At 44.5% G+C, this 17,439-nt stretch overlaps 1 protein-coding gene across 1 annotated transcript; it reads left to right on the forward strand.

Annotated features, from left to right (window-relative positions):
- Positions 1–12,520: 12,520 nt before the first annotated feature.
- Positions 12,521–14,212, forward strand: LOC127531683 (zinc finger MYM-type protein 1-like; the record flags this gene model as incomplete). The annotated part of the gene is given in 4 exon segments (XM_051941510.1): positions 12,521–13,010; positions 13,401–13,712; positions 13,715–14,110; positions 14,208–14,212. Coding segments are annotated over 4 exon segments (1,203 nt in total), but the record flags the coding sequence as incomplete, so codon positions are not given.
- Positions 14,213–17,439: the final 3,227 nt, after the last annotated feature.

Below are 17,439 nucleotides of genomic sequence, written 5' to 3' on the forward strand. Positions count from 1 at the left end.
GCAATCTTCAAGCCTTGAGTTACCTGAGTTTTGCACACACATCTGCTAAATATTAAAACACACTCTGTTAATGGTTCCTAATCTATGTCTAAAATGAGTAGTTCATAATTGAATACCATGTATGTACATTCCGAGCATATTGCTCTCACAATTCCCCCTTTTGGCCTCTATTAAGAGGCCACCTACAACATAGACAATCCCTATGACAGTTCCAAATCCTCCCCTGCGAACTCTTCTGCCTTAATTTGGACATACATGCCCTTAGGATCTGTAATGGCAGTATTAATTAGTTTCTCCTAAATAGAACCTCACCCCTTGTCCCTGGTGAACGAACCACCTCCAGCGGTCACGCAATTGTACTAAAATGCTATGCGAGCACGTATACACTTCGACTGCAATTGATCCCCACTGATATACGCCCTCTGTCTTGTATGTGGGTGATTCAAAGTCTCATTCTTTCAGTATGCGGTGTTGTGGCATCACGCTACCACAATCGGTTAGATGAGTTCTGGTGCCTGCGTCTTCTTCTCGTCCTCGTCACCACGTAGGTTGGTGGGTGTGGCTACTCACTTTCATCTGCTTCTCGTCCTGGTTTTACAACGTCGGTTGGTGAGTTTGGCTCCTCACTTCCCTCGTCTCCTCCTGTTGCCAACAGGTCACACCTGGTCTCCCTCAGCGTCCTTCCTGGTGGGATGGTGGGCGTGCACTGGCTCCAATGGTACCACGTCTCTCCTTTTCCTTTCAGCCGCACCGCGTGACTCATCCTCTCCATCACCTGGAATGGTCCAGTCCACCTTGGCTCGTTCCACTTCCGTTTGATCACCTTCACCAGCACCCACTCCGCCGTGTGTGCTTGTTCTGGTTTCCCTTCACCTGCTCCCTGGACCTGTGATGCAAAAGCTGACACCAAAGCTTTCAGCTGATTAAAATATGGCTTATAAGGCATGTGAACTGGCCCCGCTCGATCCATTGCCAAGGGCCCACCTGGTCCAGGAAACTGGCGACCTGTAAGAAGCTCGTAAGGAGTGAAGTTAGTGGACAAGTTTATAGATGACCTCACAGTTAACAGTGCAATTGGTAATGCAGCCACCCAATTTAACCCTGTCTGCGTGCAGATTTTAGCCAATTTGTTTTTCAGGTTTTGGTTCATTCTTTCCACCTTTCCCTGGGACTGTCCCATACTTGTGCCTCAATCCCAGTGCTATCTCTACCTGCTGTACGTCTTTGTTTTTGAAGTGGGTCCCATTGTCTGAGGGAATTCACTCTGGGAACCCATGCTGTGGGATGTAATGATTAATCAGGCATTTTATGACTGTGGCGCTGTCTTCCTTTTTTGCTGGCCACGCCTCTGGCCACCCCGTGAACCCATCTACTGCCAACAATAAATACTGGAACCCCTGATGTTTCTCAATCATGTCAGTGTAATCAATGATCACCTCCTGTCCTGGCACTACTGGCAGAGGAAATGTTCCCATTTCTGGTCGTACTGTCGGTTTGGGGTTGTATTGCGTGCATTCTTTGCATTCTCTGATGAGATTTTTACACATGTCCTCCATAAATGGATGCCACCAGTGGCACATGTTCCTCTTCATTTGTGCCAATCCCACATGCCCTAATCCGTGGGCTTCCAACAGCACAGTTTCTTTGAGGCTCATGGGGAGAATTGGTCGCCCACATGGTCCTCTCCACGTTCCCACATGGTCAATGCCCCCTCTGTTTAGCCACATTGTTTTCTCTTGTGGTGTTGCCTCCTGCTGCACCTTTCTAACCACTTCCAGCGTTAGAGAGGGTAACATTTCTAGTACCTGGGTGTCTGCTATGAGCATTTGATATTTCTGTTGATACCCTGCTGCTCCCTTTGTGGCCTGATCCGCTTCCTTGTTCCCTTTTGCGTCTCTATCCCCTACCTTGCTGTGTCCTTTGCATTTTATTATTGCTACTTTCACTGGAAGTGATAATGCGTCTTTTAATCTCCTCATTTCCTTTTCATGTTTTATTGGCTTTCCTCCTGCTGTCATGAATCCTGCCCTGTTCCACTGTGGTAGTTCAACGTGTACTGCACTCCAAGCATATGCTGAGTCTGTGTAGATGTTCACTTTTTTCCCTGTTCCCCATTCTAAGGCTGCTATTACTGCCAGTACTTCTGCTTTTTGTGCTGATGGGCCCTCTTTCACTTCTCCCTGCACCACTGTTTCCCACCTGTCTACCTGCTTTCTCACCACTGCAAACCCTGCTTTTAATGAGTTATCCTCCTGTCTGTAGCAACACCCATCCATGTACAGCTGTTCCACTTCCTCGTCTTCTAGTTCTTCCACACTTAAATCAGCTCTGGCTTTTATTTCTCTTTCTACCTTTTCCTGGCACTGATGTGGTTCCCCTCCCAGCATGTGATCAGCCATATTGATCCCTTCATGTGTGAATGTGAGGTTCCCTGCTTCTAGGACCTTGCTCAATCTTCTCTGCCTCAGTGATGTCATGGTGAATGATGTGGATGTAATGTATGACACTATACTATGTGTCATGAGTACGGTTAGGGGGTGTCCCATCACTATGTGAGCAGTTTTTTGAATCAGTGTTGCTGTCCCTGCTGCATGTTTTGTGCATTCTGGTTGCCTTTTCTCCATGCTGTCCAATGTTGAGCTAAGATACATCAACACCTGTCTCTCACCCCCTTTTTTCTGGAACAGAACACCATTTACTACACTTTCTGTTACAGAAACATCCAAAAAGAAGGGGAAGGTGTAATCTGGGAGGACCAGTGAAGCCGCACGCGCTAGGGAGGTCTTAAGATCAATAAATGCTTGTTCCGCAGCCGTGGTCCAACAGAGGGGTGCAGAGAGATTGCGCATGCCTTATTCCCTTACCAATCCACGCAATTCAGAAGTGAGGGAAACATAATTTGGAACATAGGTACGACTATATCCGGTGAGACCGAGGAAAGATAGCATGTCTCTAACAGAAGCGGGACACAGATGATGTAGGATGGCGTCTCGGTGTGACGATGAGAGGCCAGATCCCGATGCCGCTATAGTGCGCCCCATGAACGACACCTGGCGTCTACACACCTGCAACTTATCTTTACTCACTTTAAACCCTTTTTCTGTGAGACGGGCTAGGAGAGAACGTGTCGCTTCCAGACAGGAGTCAGCTGTCTCTGAAGCTATCAAAATGTCATCCACATACTGGATCACAGTGGTTCCAGGGGGAAGTGGGGTGCCTTGTAGCTGCATTTTAAGAACAGAATTAAAAATCCCAGGGGATAGTGAAAAACCCTGGGGCAGCCTGGTGTATTGAAGTTGGTGCCCCTGCCAAGTAAAAGAAAACAACGGTCTACACTCAGGATGTAGAGGCAGACAGAAAAATGCGTTAGCCAAGTCAATGCAGGTGTACCATTTCTGTGCATTCCATGCACTCTCCCCAGAGACCAGAGAATTTTGTACGCTTGCTGCGACGGTGAATACAACACCTGCGGGAGTTGGGAGGATTGCCAGTCGGAAGCCTCAACACACCTTTTCACCATGGGCCCTAATTCTTTAGCCTGATGTTCTACTGCTATGCACAACGAAACATGAGGGAAACTCTCTTCGGACATCTGAAACCACTTCTGCTGCTCAGAAGTGAGTGAGGCCCCTGCTGCCACACCCTCTTTGCCAACATAAATTCCCTCACATGTTATGTTCCAACTCTCCCCCTCCAGGTTATCCTCAAACCCTTCCCGATATACAAGATCCTCATTCCGAGCATAAAACAGTGTCATGTGCAGGGGGTCAGGAGGAGAAGCATAGGCACGCAGAGACATTATCCAGGGCTTCCACTGCAGGTAGGAGCTGTAGATACCTCCACCTGACATTTGTTCCAGCTGGATACGAGCCCAGTAAATGTCCGCAGGGTGGGCTGAGTGGGAAGCTGCTGCATCATGTATTGACCTCCCCTTGCATCCCCCATCGAGCAGTTTATGTGTGATCCATTAGGAAATGTCACAATCAAGGCCGGATTAACCATTAGGGCAATTGGGCAGTTGCCCAGGGGCACTTGATCCATTGAGGGCCCACGGCAATCTGGGCAAAAGCAAAATAAATATTCCAGTCTCACTATGCCTTCAGCCTGTCAGCTGTTGCTGCAGCTATTTATGAGTGCAAGCGGGAGCTAAGGTACAAAGCCTCCTCATTGGTCAGCCGGCCATGGGGCGGGTCAAAGGTAATGCCAATCAACGTTGTTGGAGCCAAAATTTATGTAATTTGTGAAATCGGCAATCTGTGTATAATTTCATTTATTAGTAAGTTAAGTAGAAAACTTTTATTCTGAATTAATATTAATTGTATAGAATGCTTTCTTTTGTGTTGTTATTTTGTTGTTGGTGTGGCTATGTGCCCGCCCACTCATTATGTCCAGGTGACTGCAGCACCTGGATATAGGTGGGTGATCGCACGGGGCCGGGAGGCTTTTTGTTCTTGGCAGCCACACAGTTTAAGACCGCTGGCGCTGATGTTGGTAAGCGTTGTTCTTTTTACTATTTGGCCGGTTTTGGATTGCCGCTGATGGTAAGAAGATCTATGTTTTTTGTCGTTTTGATGTTGGAATAAATGGATTTATGGAAATGCAAATTCTGGACTGAAGCGTTTGGATTTGAGTGTATCATGGACAGCGCTGGGCGCGTCTGACTGAACCTTCCTGAACAAAAGCCTGTGCATCTTTTTATTGGAAAAAGATCGCGCTAATATTCGTCTTAAACTCGACTGCCTGAGGAAAGTCGGCGGCTTTGTGTGGCCATCGCAACGTTGATTACAGATTTGGAAACTGGAAAATGTTTGTGCGTGGATTGGTGATTGTGCTGCTGATGCCTGTTTACTGTTGTCGGAGTTACTACAGACCGCCTCGGATTAATGAATGATTGGAAGCGCAGCATTCGCTGATGGACATGCCCACTCAGCGCGACGTCATGCAGGTTTGGAATGTACGACATTGACGGAGTGACTGAGCATGTGCGATGATTAAATGTGGAAAAGAGGATTTCATTGTGTGTATTGGTGATATTTGAGCAGAAGAAAATGGATGAAGATGTCTTGCGTAATATTCATTCTGAGCAACAAAAATGTGGTGTTGAAAATGCTGAAGTGGAAAATGTGGTGCAACCTGAAAAAGAAAAAAGGGTGATCAAACACACTGAAAAAGGTTTGGAATTGCTTTTGTTGAACGCTCAGAAAACAAGGAACTTGAATTGCAGACAGGCTAAACAATTAATGGAAACAATGAAGGAGCTGATGCAATCAAATGAAAATGCAAATAAAATCAAAGGTTACTTGGAAGAAATGAACAAGCTCTGTGAAGTGGCACATGCATGTCAAAAATCAATGAAAGATTATCTGCCTGAAAATGAATATGAAACACAAGTTCAATGGCTTAAACACAAAATCGAAAGGTTTACTGCTTTTGTACAGGATGTGCAGATATGGTTGGCTGAAATCAAACAACCTTCTGTGGAATATGGACATCAAATAATTTCACTCCCTGTTGCTGAAGATGACAAGCCGTCAAGTGTTACAAGCTTGGAAGACATTGGACCCAATGACAGTGTTTCAAATGCCCCAAAAACAAAATCAAAATCAAAGTCTGGTGCATCAAGTATATCTTCAACATCACATGCTCGCATTCAAGCAGAAGCTGAAAGAGCTGCCATCATGGAGCGGGTTGCAGCCCTAAATAAAAAACATGAACTTGTGGCACAACAGGAGCAATTAAAAAGAAGACAAGAACAGTTGGAACTAGAAACAGAGCTTGCAGCAGCTAATGCAAAAATCAGTGTTCTTGAGGCTGTCGGATCAACGCACATTTCTAGAGCATCATCCAGATCTGATGGAATGAATGATTATTTCCGACAAGGTGCTGTGCAAAACTCAAATGTGGATGAACACTTACCAGAAAGAGTACAGCCAACACATGTGGTGAAGCCAAAAACAACCCAAACACAACCTGTCAATGCTCCTGTAATGCAGTACTTACCTGGGGAGAACATGCAAAGTCACAGGAAAACAGTTGCACAGCAGCAGTACCACAGACCTGGAATCGTGAAGAGATCTGACACTGTTCCTCAGAAAGATGACACTGGCATAAACAACTTAACCGAAATCATGGAAAAGCAAAACAAAATAACCGAAGCACTTGTAAAACAACACAATATGTCATCACTACCTTCACTCGCCGTACCAGTTTTTAAAGGTGATCCACTGGAGTATTTATTTTTTATGAGAGCATTTGAGCATGGAATTGAAGAGCGGACAGACAATAACAAAGACAGACTTAACTTTCTTGAGCAGTTCACTAACGGCCAACCAAGGGAGCTGGTGAGAAGCTGCCAGTACATGTCCCCAGACAGAGGATATTGGGAGGCAAAGAAATTGTTGAAAAAACATTTTGGTGATGACTACACAATTGCAACAGCCTACTTAGAGAAAGCAATCAGCTGGCCATCCATAAAAGTGGAAGATGCCGAAGGCTTGAAGTGCTTCTCACTGTTTTTAAACAGCTGTCTTAACGCCATGAAATCAGTGGACTACCTGGATGAACTGGACCATTTATCTAATATGAAAAATATTGTTTGTAAGCTGCCTTTCAAGCTAAAAGAGAAATGGAGGGCCAAAGCTTGTGACTTGCAAGGTCAGGGTGGCAGAAGAGCCCGATTTGCAGATTTGGTGCAGTTTGTGGAAAGTCAATCTCAAATCTGGTCTCATCCAGTATTTGGCAGTTTAAAAGACTCCATGCCAGCTTCAAGAAGTCGTTCCCCAGTGCAACAGCTGCCAAGATCCAACCTGGTGAGAAGGAGCAAGAGTGGTTTTGTTACCAGCGTGTCACCTGTAACAAAGCAATCAGCAGAGGGCAGTGTTCTTAGTTCAAATGCTAAAACATATGACCAGCTTTGTTTATTTTGCAAAGAGACACACAAACTGGACTCCTGCTCTCAGTTGAATAAAAAAAATCACAAGGAAAAATTAGAGTTTTTGAAAAAAAGAGGTGTTTGTTTTGGATGTTTGGAAGCAGGCCACATGAGCAAAGGATGTTCACAGAGACTCACCTGTCATGTGTGTTCACTCAAGCACCCCACCATCTTACATATTGCCAGTAAGGAAGCAATTACAAGTTGCAAGGACCACAAAGAAAAATCTATCACAAGCGGCCTGGTGGAAATTGACAAAGAAAATGTATCAAGTTTGGATGTTGATGAACTGGAATCCATCCTTGCTATTGTCCCTGTGAAAGTTAAAAACAAAAAGAATAACAAAACAACATTGACATATGCATTCTTGGACCCAGGCAGCACTGACTGTTTTTGTACCAAGGCACTTCTGGAAAGACTTCAGCTGACTGCAAGACCAACTGACATACTCCTGCGTACAATGAATAATGTGCAAGTTGTGAAGACAGCTGCCGCACCTGGACTGGAGATCAGTAGCTTAAATAGCAACAAGCACATTGATCTTCCTGAAGTGTACATGCAGGATGAAATCCCTGTAAAAAAAAGGAAAATATCCCAACCGTCGAGGATCTGGAACGATGGCCATATCTGAAAGAAGTAAAACTCCCTCAGATGGACGCAGATATTGGCCTGCTGATTGGCAGCAATGTTCCAAAAGCACTGGAGCCATGGAAAGTCATAAGCAGCAAGGAAAATGGACCATATGCTGTTCAGACTGCCCTGGGATGGACCGTAAATGGACCTTTTAGAAAGACTAGTGTTTCAAAAAAGGGAAAACAAATTGTCATGGCTCACCGTATTTCTGCTGTAAAACTCGAGGAGTTGATACAACAGCAGGTCAAACAGGACTTTCCAGAGTGTCAGCAGGAGGAACGTCTTGAGATGTCACAGGAGGACAGAATGTTCATGGAAAGTGTTCCCGCGTCCATCAAGCTGGTAGATGGGCACTATAGTGTTGGATTGCCACTAAGGAGAAAGGACACAAAATTTCCAAACAACTACAGTGTTGCTGAACAGAGAACCCTGAACTTGAAAAGAAAGTTTGCAAGAAATAGCAAGTTCTATGAAGAGTACAAGATGTTTATGGCAAACCTGTTGGACAAAGGATTTGCTGTAAAATTAACAGCCCAGGACAAGGCCAGAAGCAGCCAAAGAATTTGGTACATACCACATCATGGTGTGTATCACCCGAAGAAACACAAGCTGAGAGTTGTCTTTGATTGTGGCGCTAGCTATCAAGGTACCTGCCTAAATGACCATCTGCTGCAAGGTCCAGATTTGACCAATAGTCTTATTGGTGTACTCACTAGAATTCGTCAGGAACCTGTTGCCTTCATGGCAGATATTGAAGGGATGTTTCATCAGGTCAGAATCCCAGAGGAAGATTCTGACCTTCTGAGATTTCTCTGGTGGCCTGACGGGGACTGGAGCAAAGAACTGGAGGTGTACAAAATGGTTGTGCACATATTTGGAGCCACATCTTCTCCTAGCTGTGCCAACTTCTCGCTGCAGCAGTGTGCAAAAGATAATTCAGCAGAATTTAATACCCAAACGGTTTCCACAGTACTCCGGAACTTTTATGTAGATGATTGTCTCAAGTCTGTCGAAACTGAGGATGAAGCACTGACTCTAGCTCAAAACCTGATCGCTCTTGTGTGCCAGGGGGGGCTTTAGGTTAAACAAGTGGGTCAGCAATAGCAGAGCACTGATTTTATCTATAGCAAAAGAAGACCGAGCCACAGAGGTGAAAAACCTGGATTTTGATCAAGACATCCTGCCTGTCGAAAGAGCACTAGGTGTACAGTGGTGCATTGAAACAGACTCCTTCGAATTTAAAATCCAGCTCCATGACAAACCACTTACCCGGCGTGGGATCCTATCAACAGTTAGTTCTGTCTACGATCCGCTTGGAATGCTGGCTCCAGTCATCCTTCCTGCTAAACAGCTCTTGCAAGAGCTCTGCTGCTTAAAACTTGGATGGGATGAGGCAATTCCTGAACATCTCCATCATATTTGGTCCACCTGGTTGAGAGATTTAAGGTTATTGGAGAACTACAAGGTCAAGCGTTGCTTTAAGTCTGATGGATTTGGACAACTTGCCTCAGCACAGCTGCATCATTTTGCAGATGCAAGTGAGAGCGGTTATGGCACTGTCTCTTACTTAAGAATGTCAAACAAGCACCAAGTTCACTGTGCCTTTATTATAGGAAAAGCCAGAGTGGCGCCTCTAAAGCCGGTCACTATACCAAGAATGGAGCTCACAGCAGCTATTGTCGCAGTAAAAATGGATAAAATACTAAGAGGAGAGCTTGAGGGCCCCCTTGGACCATCAGTCTTTTGGACTGACAGCACATCAGTGCTTAAATACATCAAGAACGAAACTTCCAGATTTAACACTTTCGTTGCTAATCGAGTGGAAACAATCAGATCAGCTTCTAATGCTGCTCAGTGGAGATACGTCAATGGTAGCCTGAATCCTGCTGACTGCGCTTCAAGAGGCGTTTCAGTGCCTAGCTTCTTAAAATCTACGAACTGGATTTCAGGCCCGGAGTTTCTTCAGCTTCCTGAAGCTGAATGGCCAAAGACTCCCGATTCAGACTTAGCACTTTCTCCTGAAGATCCAGAGGTGAAAATGCTTGTAGTAAACACTGCCGCTGTGGAAGAGAGAAGAAGCAGTGTCACCAGAATGCTTTTGAAGTACTCTGACTAGTACCACCTGAAAAGAGCTGTGGCTTGGATTCTTCGTGTAAAAGCTGCATTAAAATTAGCAAGTGCTAAGAAAAGAAAAAAGGACTTACTTGGAAATAAACAAGATGAGGAGAACAAACCGACTCTCTCTCTGGAAGATCTGCAAGAGGCTGAAGTTGCAATCATTCAGTTCTGCCAGGAGACGCATTTTGCAGATGAAATAACTACTTTAAGGAAAGGCAACACAGTGAAAACAAGCAGCCATCTTCATAGGCTCTCACCAATTCTGCAAGATGGACTGATAAAAGTTGGTGGGCGATTAAGTAAATCTGCTGTGCCATCAGAATCTAAGTACCCTATCATCCTGCCAACCAACCATCATGTGACACAACTCATTATTCGACACATTCATGAAAGCATCGGACATAGTGGCAGAAATCACACACTGTCACGTCTAAGACAGCGATTCTGGGTACCTGGAGCAATCTCAGCTATTAGAAGGATCATCTCCAAATGTGTCACCTGCAAAAAGATAAGTGCGGTGAAGGGTGAACAACTAATGGCTGACTTACCAAGGGAGCGAGTCACTCCAGATGAACCACCTTTTACTAATGTGGGTGTGGACTTTTTTGGCCCATTTGAAATAAAGCGTGGAAGATCAACTGTGAAACGCTATGGAGTTATTTTTACCTGTCTCAATATTAGAGCTGTCCACATCGAGGTTGCGCACACTCTGAACACTGATTCCTGCATTAATGCAATAAGGAGATTTGTTTCCAGAAGAGGACTGGTTAAAGTTATGAGGTCAGACAACGGAACAAATCTCATCGGTGCAGAGCGTGAGCTACGAGAGGCAGTCCAAGGTCTAGACAACATAAGCATTCAATCTGCTGCTCTGAAAAAAGGAATTTCGTGGTTGTTCAACCCACCTACAGGATCTCACCATGGAGGCATCTGGGAGAGACAAATTTGTTCAATTCGCCGAATTCTCAGCGCTTTACTACGCCAACAAACATTGGATGATGAAGGGCTCACCACCTTACTCTGCGAAGTTGAAGCCATCATTAATGACAGGCCGATCACAACAGCTTCCAATGACCCGATGGACCTGGAACCCTTAACACCTAATCACCTGCTACTCCTTAAAACGCAGCCCTCTCTACCACCTGGAGTCTTCAGTCAAGATGACGTATACAGCAGAAGGAGATGGCGTCAAGTACAATTTATGGCCGACATGTTTTGGAGAAGGTGGATAAAAGAATATCTCCCTGAGCTACAATCAAAGCACAAATGGACCAAGAAATCACAAAACTTTGAACCAGGAGATATTGTTCTACTCATTGAAGACACAGCTCCAAGAGGCTCTTGGCCTATGGGCCAAGTTGTGAAGACATTTCCGGACTCCAAAGGTCTTGTGAGGCAGGTTCAAGTTCGGACCAAGACCAGCACCTTCTACAGGCCTATCACTAAACTGGTTTTCCTCTTGAAGACGACAATGGAAGTCTGACACACATACACACACAACCCCATACAATCCCTTATTCATTGGTGCACATTATGGACATATTATGATGTTATGGACTGTTGGACTCATTTGGACTCATCATTGACAACATGTATACCCTGACTGAAGTATGTTACTTGTAAGTGACAAAAGAATGTTTTGGCTCATATATTTTGTTGAATTAATTGCCATTTGTTTTTTAAAAAATGCCAATTAGGGGCCGGAATGTTGGAGTCAAAATTTATGTAATTTGTGAAATCGGCAATCTGTGTATAATTTGATTTATTAGTAAGTTAAGTAGAAAACTTTTATTCTGAGTTAATATTAATTGTATAGAATGCTTTCTTTTGTGTTGTTATTTTTGTTGTTGTTGTGGCTATGTGCCCGCCCACTCATTATGTCCAGGTGACTGCAGCACCTGGATATAGGTGGGTGATCGCACGGGGCCGGGAGGCTTTTTGTTCTTGGCAGCCACACAGTTTAAGACCGCTGGCGCTGATGTTGGTAAGCGTTGTTCTTTTTACTATTTGGCCGGTTTTGGATTGCCGCTGCTGGTAAGAAGATCTATGTTTTTTGTCGTTTTGATGTTGGAATAAATGGATTTATGGAAATGCAAATTCTGGACTGAAGCGTTTGGATTTGAGTGTATCATGGACAGCGCTGGGCGCGTCTGACTGAACCTTCCTGAACAAAAGCCTGTGCATCTTTTTATTGGAAAAAGATCGCGCTAATAAACGTGATGTAGTCTGCGAGATTTAGATTAAAAAAATGCCAAAATGGAGAAACCTGGAGGTCAGCTAAGCGGGAGCGCGAAGCGAAAACTAAAAAAAGACAGAGATTTTATAAAGGCAGAACGTTTAAAGTTTATACCGAAAATAGGTAGTTTCTTCCCTTTGGATAGCAACTGCTCTGCCGAGAAAGCTAACAGAAATGAGGGCAGCTCATCTAGTGATGGCATTTCCCCACCTGCCGATGCAACAGCTAACGTTGCTAACGTTAGCAACCTGGACGGAGAAACTCATCCAACAGCATCTTGCAACATCAAGCCGGTTCCTGTATCATGTTCAAGTGAGACCGTTGTGGAGGGCGATCGGTCACTCTCGCCCGGGACTGTCAGCGGCGGCCTCCACACCACCATGCCGACGCTTTCCGGGGATCCTGCCCTCTGGGGATCCATAACGGAGCAGCAATGAGAAGAGGCGATTCACCATGGGCCTGCAGCCTTCCAGAACAGGGCTGCCAAATATCCCGCATCGGTGAGGGAGTCTGGGATAGGATGTTGAACCCGCTCTCTCACTAATGACTTGTTTCATTGCCGTCTCCAAAACAATCAGTTTGTGTCAAGGTAATGACTGCTTTATTCACCATCAACTGGTTCTGTATACTGTTATGCCTGCAAACTCCTGTCATCGCAAAGAAGACATGCTTTTATCAGCAGATTCTGTGATTGGAAACATCCAGAGAGGATTTGTGATCACGAAAAGAGTGCGGAGCACAGACAAAACATGCTCGCTTTATTACACAGGTGTAGACATATTGGACGAGTGGACGCCTCTCTTGCTCGACAGTATGAGGCAGAACATCAGTATTGGAAAGAAGTTCTTCGGCGTGTGGTGACGGTCATTAAATTTTTGGGCGCCAGAGGACTACCATTCAGAGGTGATAACGAACTGCTGGGCTCTGCGTGCAATGGGAACTATCTTGGACTTCTTGAACTGATAGCAGAGTTTGATCCTTTTTTAAAGGAGCACATTGAGAAACGTGGCAATAAGGGTAGAGGTATGCCCTCCTATTTGTCCTCAACTGTATGTGAAGAGTTCATTTCATTAATGGGTGAGAAAACTAAGCTTACAGCCATGGCCATAAGTTTGGACACAGCATGACTTACTATGTCTGTTCTGATGTCTATTACAGAACATAACTAATATTTTTTGACAGCACCAGTTTAATTAGTCAACAAATCAACAAGGGATATAATATTATCAATAAATTCCAACAATTGGAACAACTTTGTTCCCAAAACATAATATTGGAAGAAAATAACAAAAAATGCAGGACTTTCACAACCAAATTTGGTAAGAATAATAAAATGACACCAAACTCTTTTGATTTTTTTTAAAATATGAAACTTAATATAGTTCTCAGGAGCTGTGTACTGTATTGTAAGTGACAATTTTGTGGTATTTTCTAAGATTCACAAGCGTCATGGTACTTGTGTCCAAACTTATGGCCATGGCTGTACTATTGCAGAAGAAATCATACAGGCTAAATATTTCTCTGTAATCATTGACTCCACACCAGATTTAGCACATGTCGATCAACTTACGTTTGTTTTCCGCTTTGTGAGTGCAGATGGCAGGGTAGTGGCGAGGTTTATGGGGTTTGAACCCATCCATAGCCACACAGGTGTAAGCCTAGCAGAGTGTGTGATTAAAATGGTACAAGATTTGGGATTGGATTTGTCAAACTGTCGTGGCCAAAGTTACGATAATGCGAGCAACATGTCCAGCAAATACAATGGGCTCCAGGCACTCTTAAAAAGGAGAACCCATTGATTCATTACACACCATGTGCTGCACATTCTTTAAACCTTGTTGGTTTCAACAGCATTGATAATTTTTGTGAGGAGGTTGACTCTTTTTTTGAACTGTTACAGTCTCTGTATTCATTTAGCAGTGCATCAACCCATCGCTGGAACAGAGTTTTCCATAACAGTGAACATAACATAAGCCACACTCTAAAGTGGCTATGCTCTACCAGGTGGAGTTGTAGGGCAGATTCCACAAAAGCTCTGAAAGACAATTACAGGCCAATCAGAGATACATTAGCCAAAATAGCTACAGACTGTAATGAAAACACCCAAACCAAACGTGAGGCTGCTGCACTTGTTTCAAAACTGGACAAACTGGAGACAGTTATAATGACTGCTTTATGGGACAAGATTCTTGGTAGATTTAAGGCAACAAGTGATCAGCTACAAAAAAATGATATGGATTTAGCTACGGCTCTTGATCTTTTACAGTCATTGTACACATATGTTGGCAGCTTAAGAAACCAGTTTGCAGAGCTTGAAGAGTCAGCACGCTCTGACAGTGCAACAAAAGACTACCAGTTTGACATCAGACGTTTGAGAAAGAGGAAGAGGTTTGCTGATGAATCTGATGATGACAGTGAAGTAGCTTTCCCTGATGGAAGCCAGAGATTTAAGGTTGAGACATTTTATGTCATTATTGACAGACTCAGTTCCTGTCAATAATCAATCCTTTCCAGAAGGATTGATGCCTACACAGATGTTTGTGACCTGTTTGGTTGTTTATTTGAGAGAGACTGCAGTGATTGTGATGTACGGGAAAAAGCTGAAAAGCTGAGTTCAGCTTGTCCTAAAGATCAGGGGCCTCATTTATAAAGCTTGCGTACGCACAAAACAGGGCTAGAAAGTGGCATATGCCACTTTCTACGCAAAGGTTGTGATTTATAAAAACAAACTTGGCGTGAGAATGTGCGCACCGGTGCGCCAACCTTGATTCTTGATGCTTCCTTATGCACAAAACAGGGCGTAAATCACAAACTTTGCGTAGAAAGTGGCGTACGCTGTGTACATTGTGATTTCTAAAACAAACTTGGCGTGAGAATGTGCGCACCGGTGCACCAACTTTGATGCTTGCTTAAGCACATTTTGGAGACAGAGGGAACGGCAGTGCCGGAGGGTGAAGTGGCGAATTGAAACCAGATTGATCTCAAACCTTTATTGTTATCACATATTAGACTTGTAGAGCCGGATAATCATAAACCCTCATTGTTGTAGATGTTCATATAGTGCGTCATTCGGCCGACGACTGTATTTGCAGAACTATGTTCATATACCAACAGGGGCGGATTGAACGTTATTTCATTCGGTCATTTGACCGAAGGGCCGGTCCACATCTGGGGCCGGTGCAGTAATCTTTATTAAATAATTTTGTTTACTGATCACCTGGCACCCGTATGGCTCATCGGGGAAAGCAGAAGACCCATTTGCAGGGGTGGTCTGTGACGCAGTGGCCCGGGTTCGATTCCTGCCCGCGGCACTTTTATGCATGTCTTCTCCCCATTTCCTGTCACTCTTCACTGCAACTATCACAGTAAAAAGGCAAAAAAAGTAAAGAATTTTGTTCATTTATCCATATGCGGCCAAATGGGATGAGCGTCCAACCATTAATCAGCCCTGTACAGGCACGCAGGCACACATGCTTCACACCACAACCCCCGAGTGAAAATGAATTTGTCTATGTGAACCGAAAAAATGCACATTCAATCAGTTTACAAATTATTTGTACATCGGACATGATCATAGCAAATTTAGTGGCAGGGTGGCCTGGGTCAACTCATGATTCATTCATCCTGACGCACAGCAGTGAAAAGACTGCCGGCCGGTATGGGAGGCCCCTTGAGAAATAAATCATACTTGCTTTTACATTCACCATCAAACTCTCACACATACCCTTGTATATTCTTTTACATTTACTATCTAACCCTCTTACATTTACTATCAAACTCTCTCACATTTACCATAAAACTCTCTTACATTCACTATCAAACTCTCTCACATTTACTATCAAACTCTCTTACAATTACTATCATACTGTTACACATACACTAGTATACTTTCTTACATTCACTATCAAACTCTCTCACATTTACCATCAAACTCTCTTACATTCACTATCTAACCCTCTTGCATTTACTATCTAAACCCTCTCACATTTACTATCAAACTCTCTTACAATTACTATCATACTGTTACACATACACTAGTATACTCTCTTACATTTACTATCAAGCTCGCTTTAATATATTTGAAAAGGAAGTTAGTTTGATCAAACAGGAAGTCTGAATTCTGTCACGGCGAGCGGGTGGACCCGAGCAGAAAGCCACACTACCAGGGCTGGCTGAATGCAAGTGATTTATTGTTTGGGAGTGAAAATGGTGGCTAGGTGGGGGAAAACCAGGGTGTAGGAGCGGGGGGTTCCGGGCAGGAGTGGGGGTCCAGGCAAGAGTGGGGGTCCAGGCAGGAGTGGGGGGTCCAGGCAGGAGTGGGGGTCCAGGCAGGGGGTCCAGGCAGGAGTGGGGGGTCCAGGCAGGAGTGGGGGGTCCAGGCAGGAGAAACCGGTGAAGGCTTGTCGGGAAGAGCCGGAGGGGAAGGAGGATGACGGGGGATCCCGGACAGCTAACTGAGTAGAAACAGGAGAAAACAATGTTAGAAACACGGCCGAAACTCAAAACAGATCTTGCAGAGGCTCGAGAGCGAACTGGACTGAGTAGTTCTTGTTCAATACTCTGGCAGGGAGCGGAAGGCTGAGCCGGTAATTATTGTAGAGGTGAGTCATTAGTGTGATTGTTGTCAGCTGCCCGGGAGCCGTGGAGGTGGTTGATTGCCTGAGTGGAGTCAGCTGAGAAGCTAGACTCCACTCAGGCACCGAGCTGCAAGGGAAGAGACAGGGCAGAGGAGCAGATGGGAGACAGGCAAGGCAGAGGAGCGGATGGGAGACAGGCAAGACAGGCAGGGCAGAGGAACAGGAGAGGGGGAGAGAAGCATGAAAGGGAGGAAACAGATGGGGAAAAGGGGTATTTGGGGATGTCAGGTGAGAAGGACGGGGGTGAGGAGGGAGCCCTGACAAATTTGCCTTCTCACATGGGTTTGAAACCCTCAAAACAAAGCCTGCATCCACTCAAAGCACTGCTAGCTGGCTAAATTGGAGTTACAAGGAGCACTTTCTTTGTTAGAACATTAGAAAGATGAGCATGATATTTGTACTTATTTACCTTCTTTTTCAAGGTCAGTTATAGTTTGTGGAAGTAAATGGCAATGAGGAGGACATTGCTGTTTTTTTCACGGATACACTGAGGTGCGTTCAGAGGATTGTGCAGGAAATTGACAGTGCTGGACATGACGGCATGATTTTGGAAAGGCTATTTGGTGAGCTTCATGGTTATGCATGGAAAATTTCTTTCTTTCTCTCAATTAGCCAGCAGTTAGGAGGTGACAGTCAAAGACATTTACGTGTTCTGGAGACACTGTATACATGTTTTTGTTCCATTTTAAATTCATATGAAAACTCAAGACCAGTTGAAATGAGACAAAGGGATATTTTTACTTCAAGAGTCCCACCAACAATCAGAACTGGCCATCCTGGTCGACCTCAATACAATATATTGCATGGACAGATTACCCACTGTTTGTCTCTTGGAATGAGATGGCAAAGAATAGCTGTATGCTTTGGAATCAGTAGGAGGACAC

The sequence above is a fragment of the Acanthochromis polyacanthus genome, chromosome 21 (assembly GCF_021347895.1).
Source record: "Acanthochromis polyacanthus isolate Apoly-LR-REF ecotype Palm Island chromosome 21, KAUST_Apoly_ChrSc, whole genome shotgun sequence".
Taxonomy (NCBI): domain Eukaryota; kingdom Metazoa; phylum Chordata; class Actinopteri; family Pomacentridae; genus Acanthochromis; species Acanthochromis polyacanthus.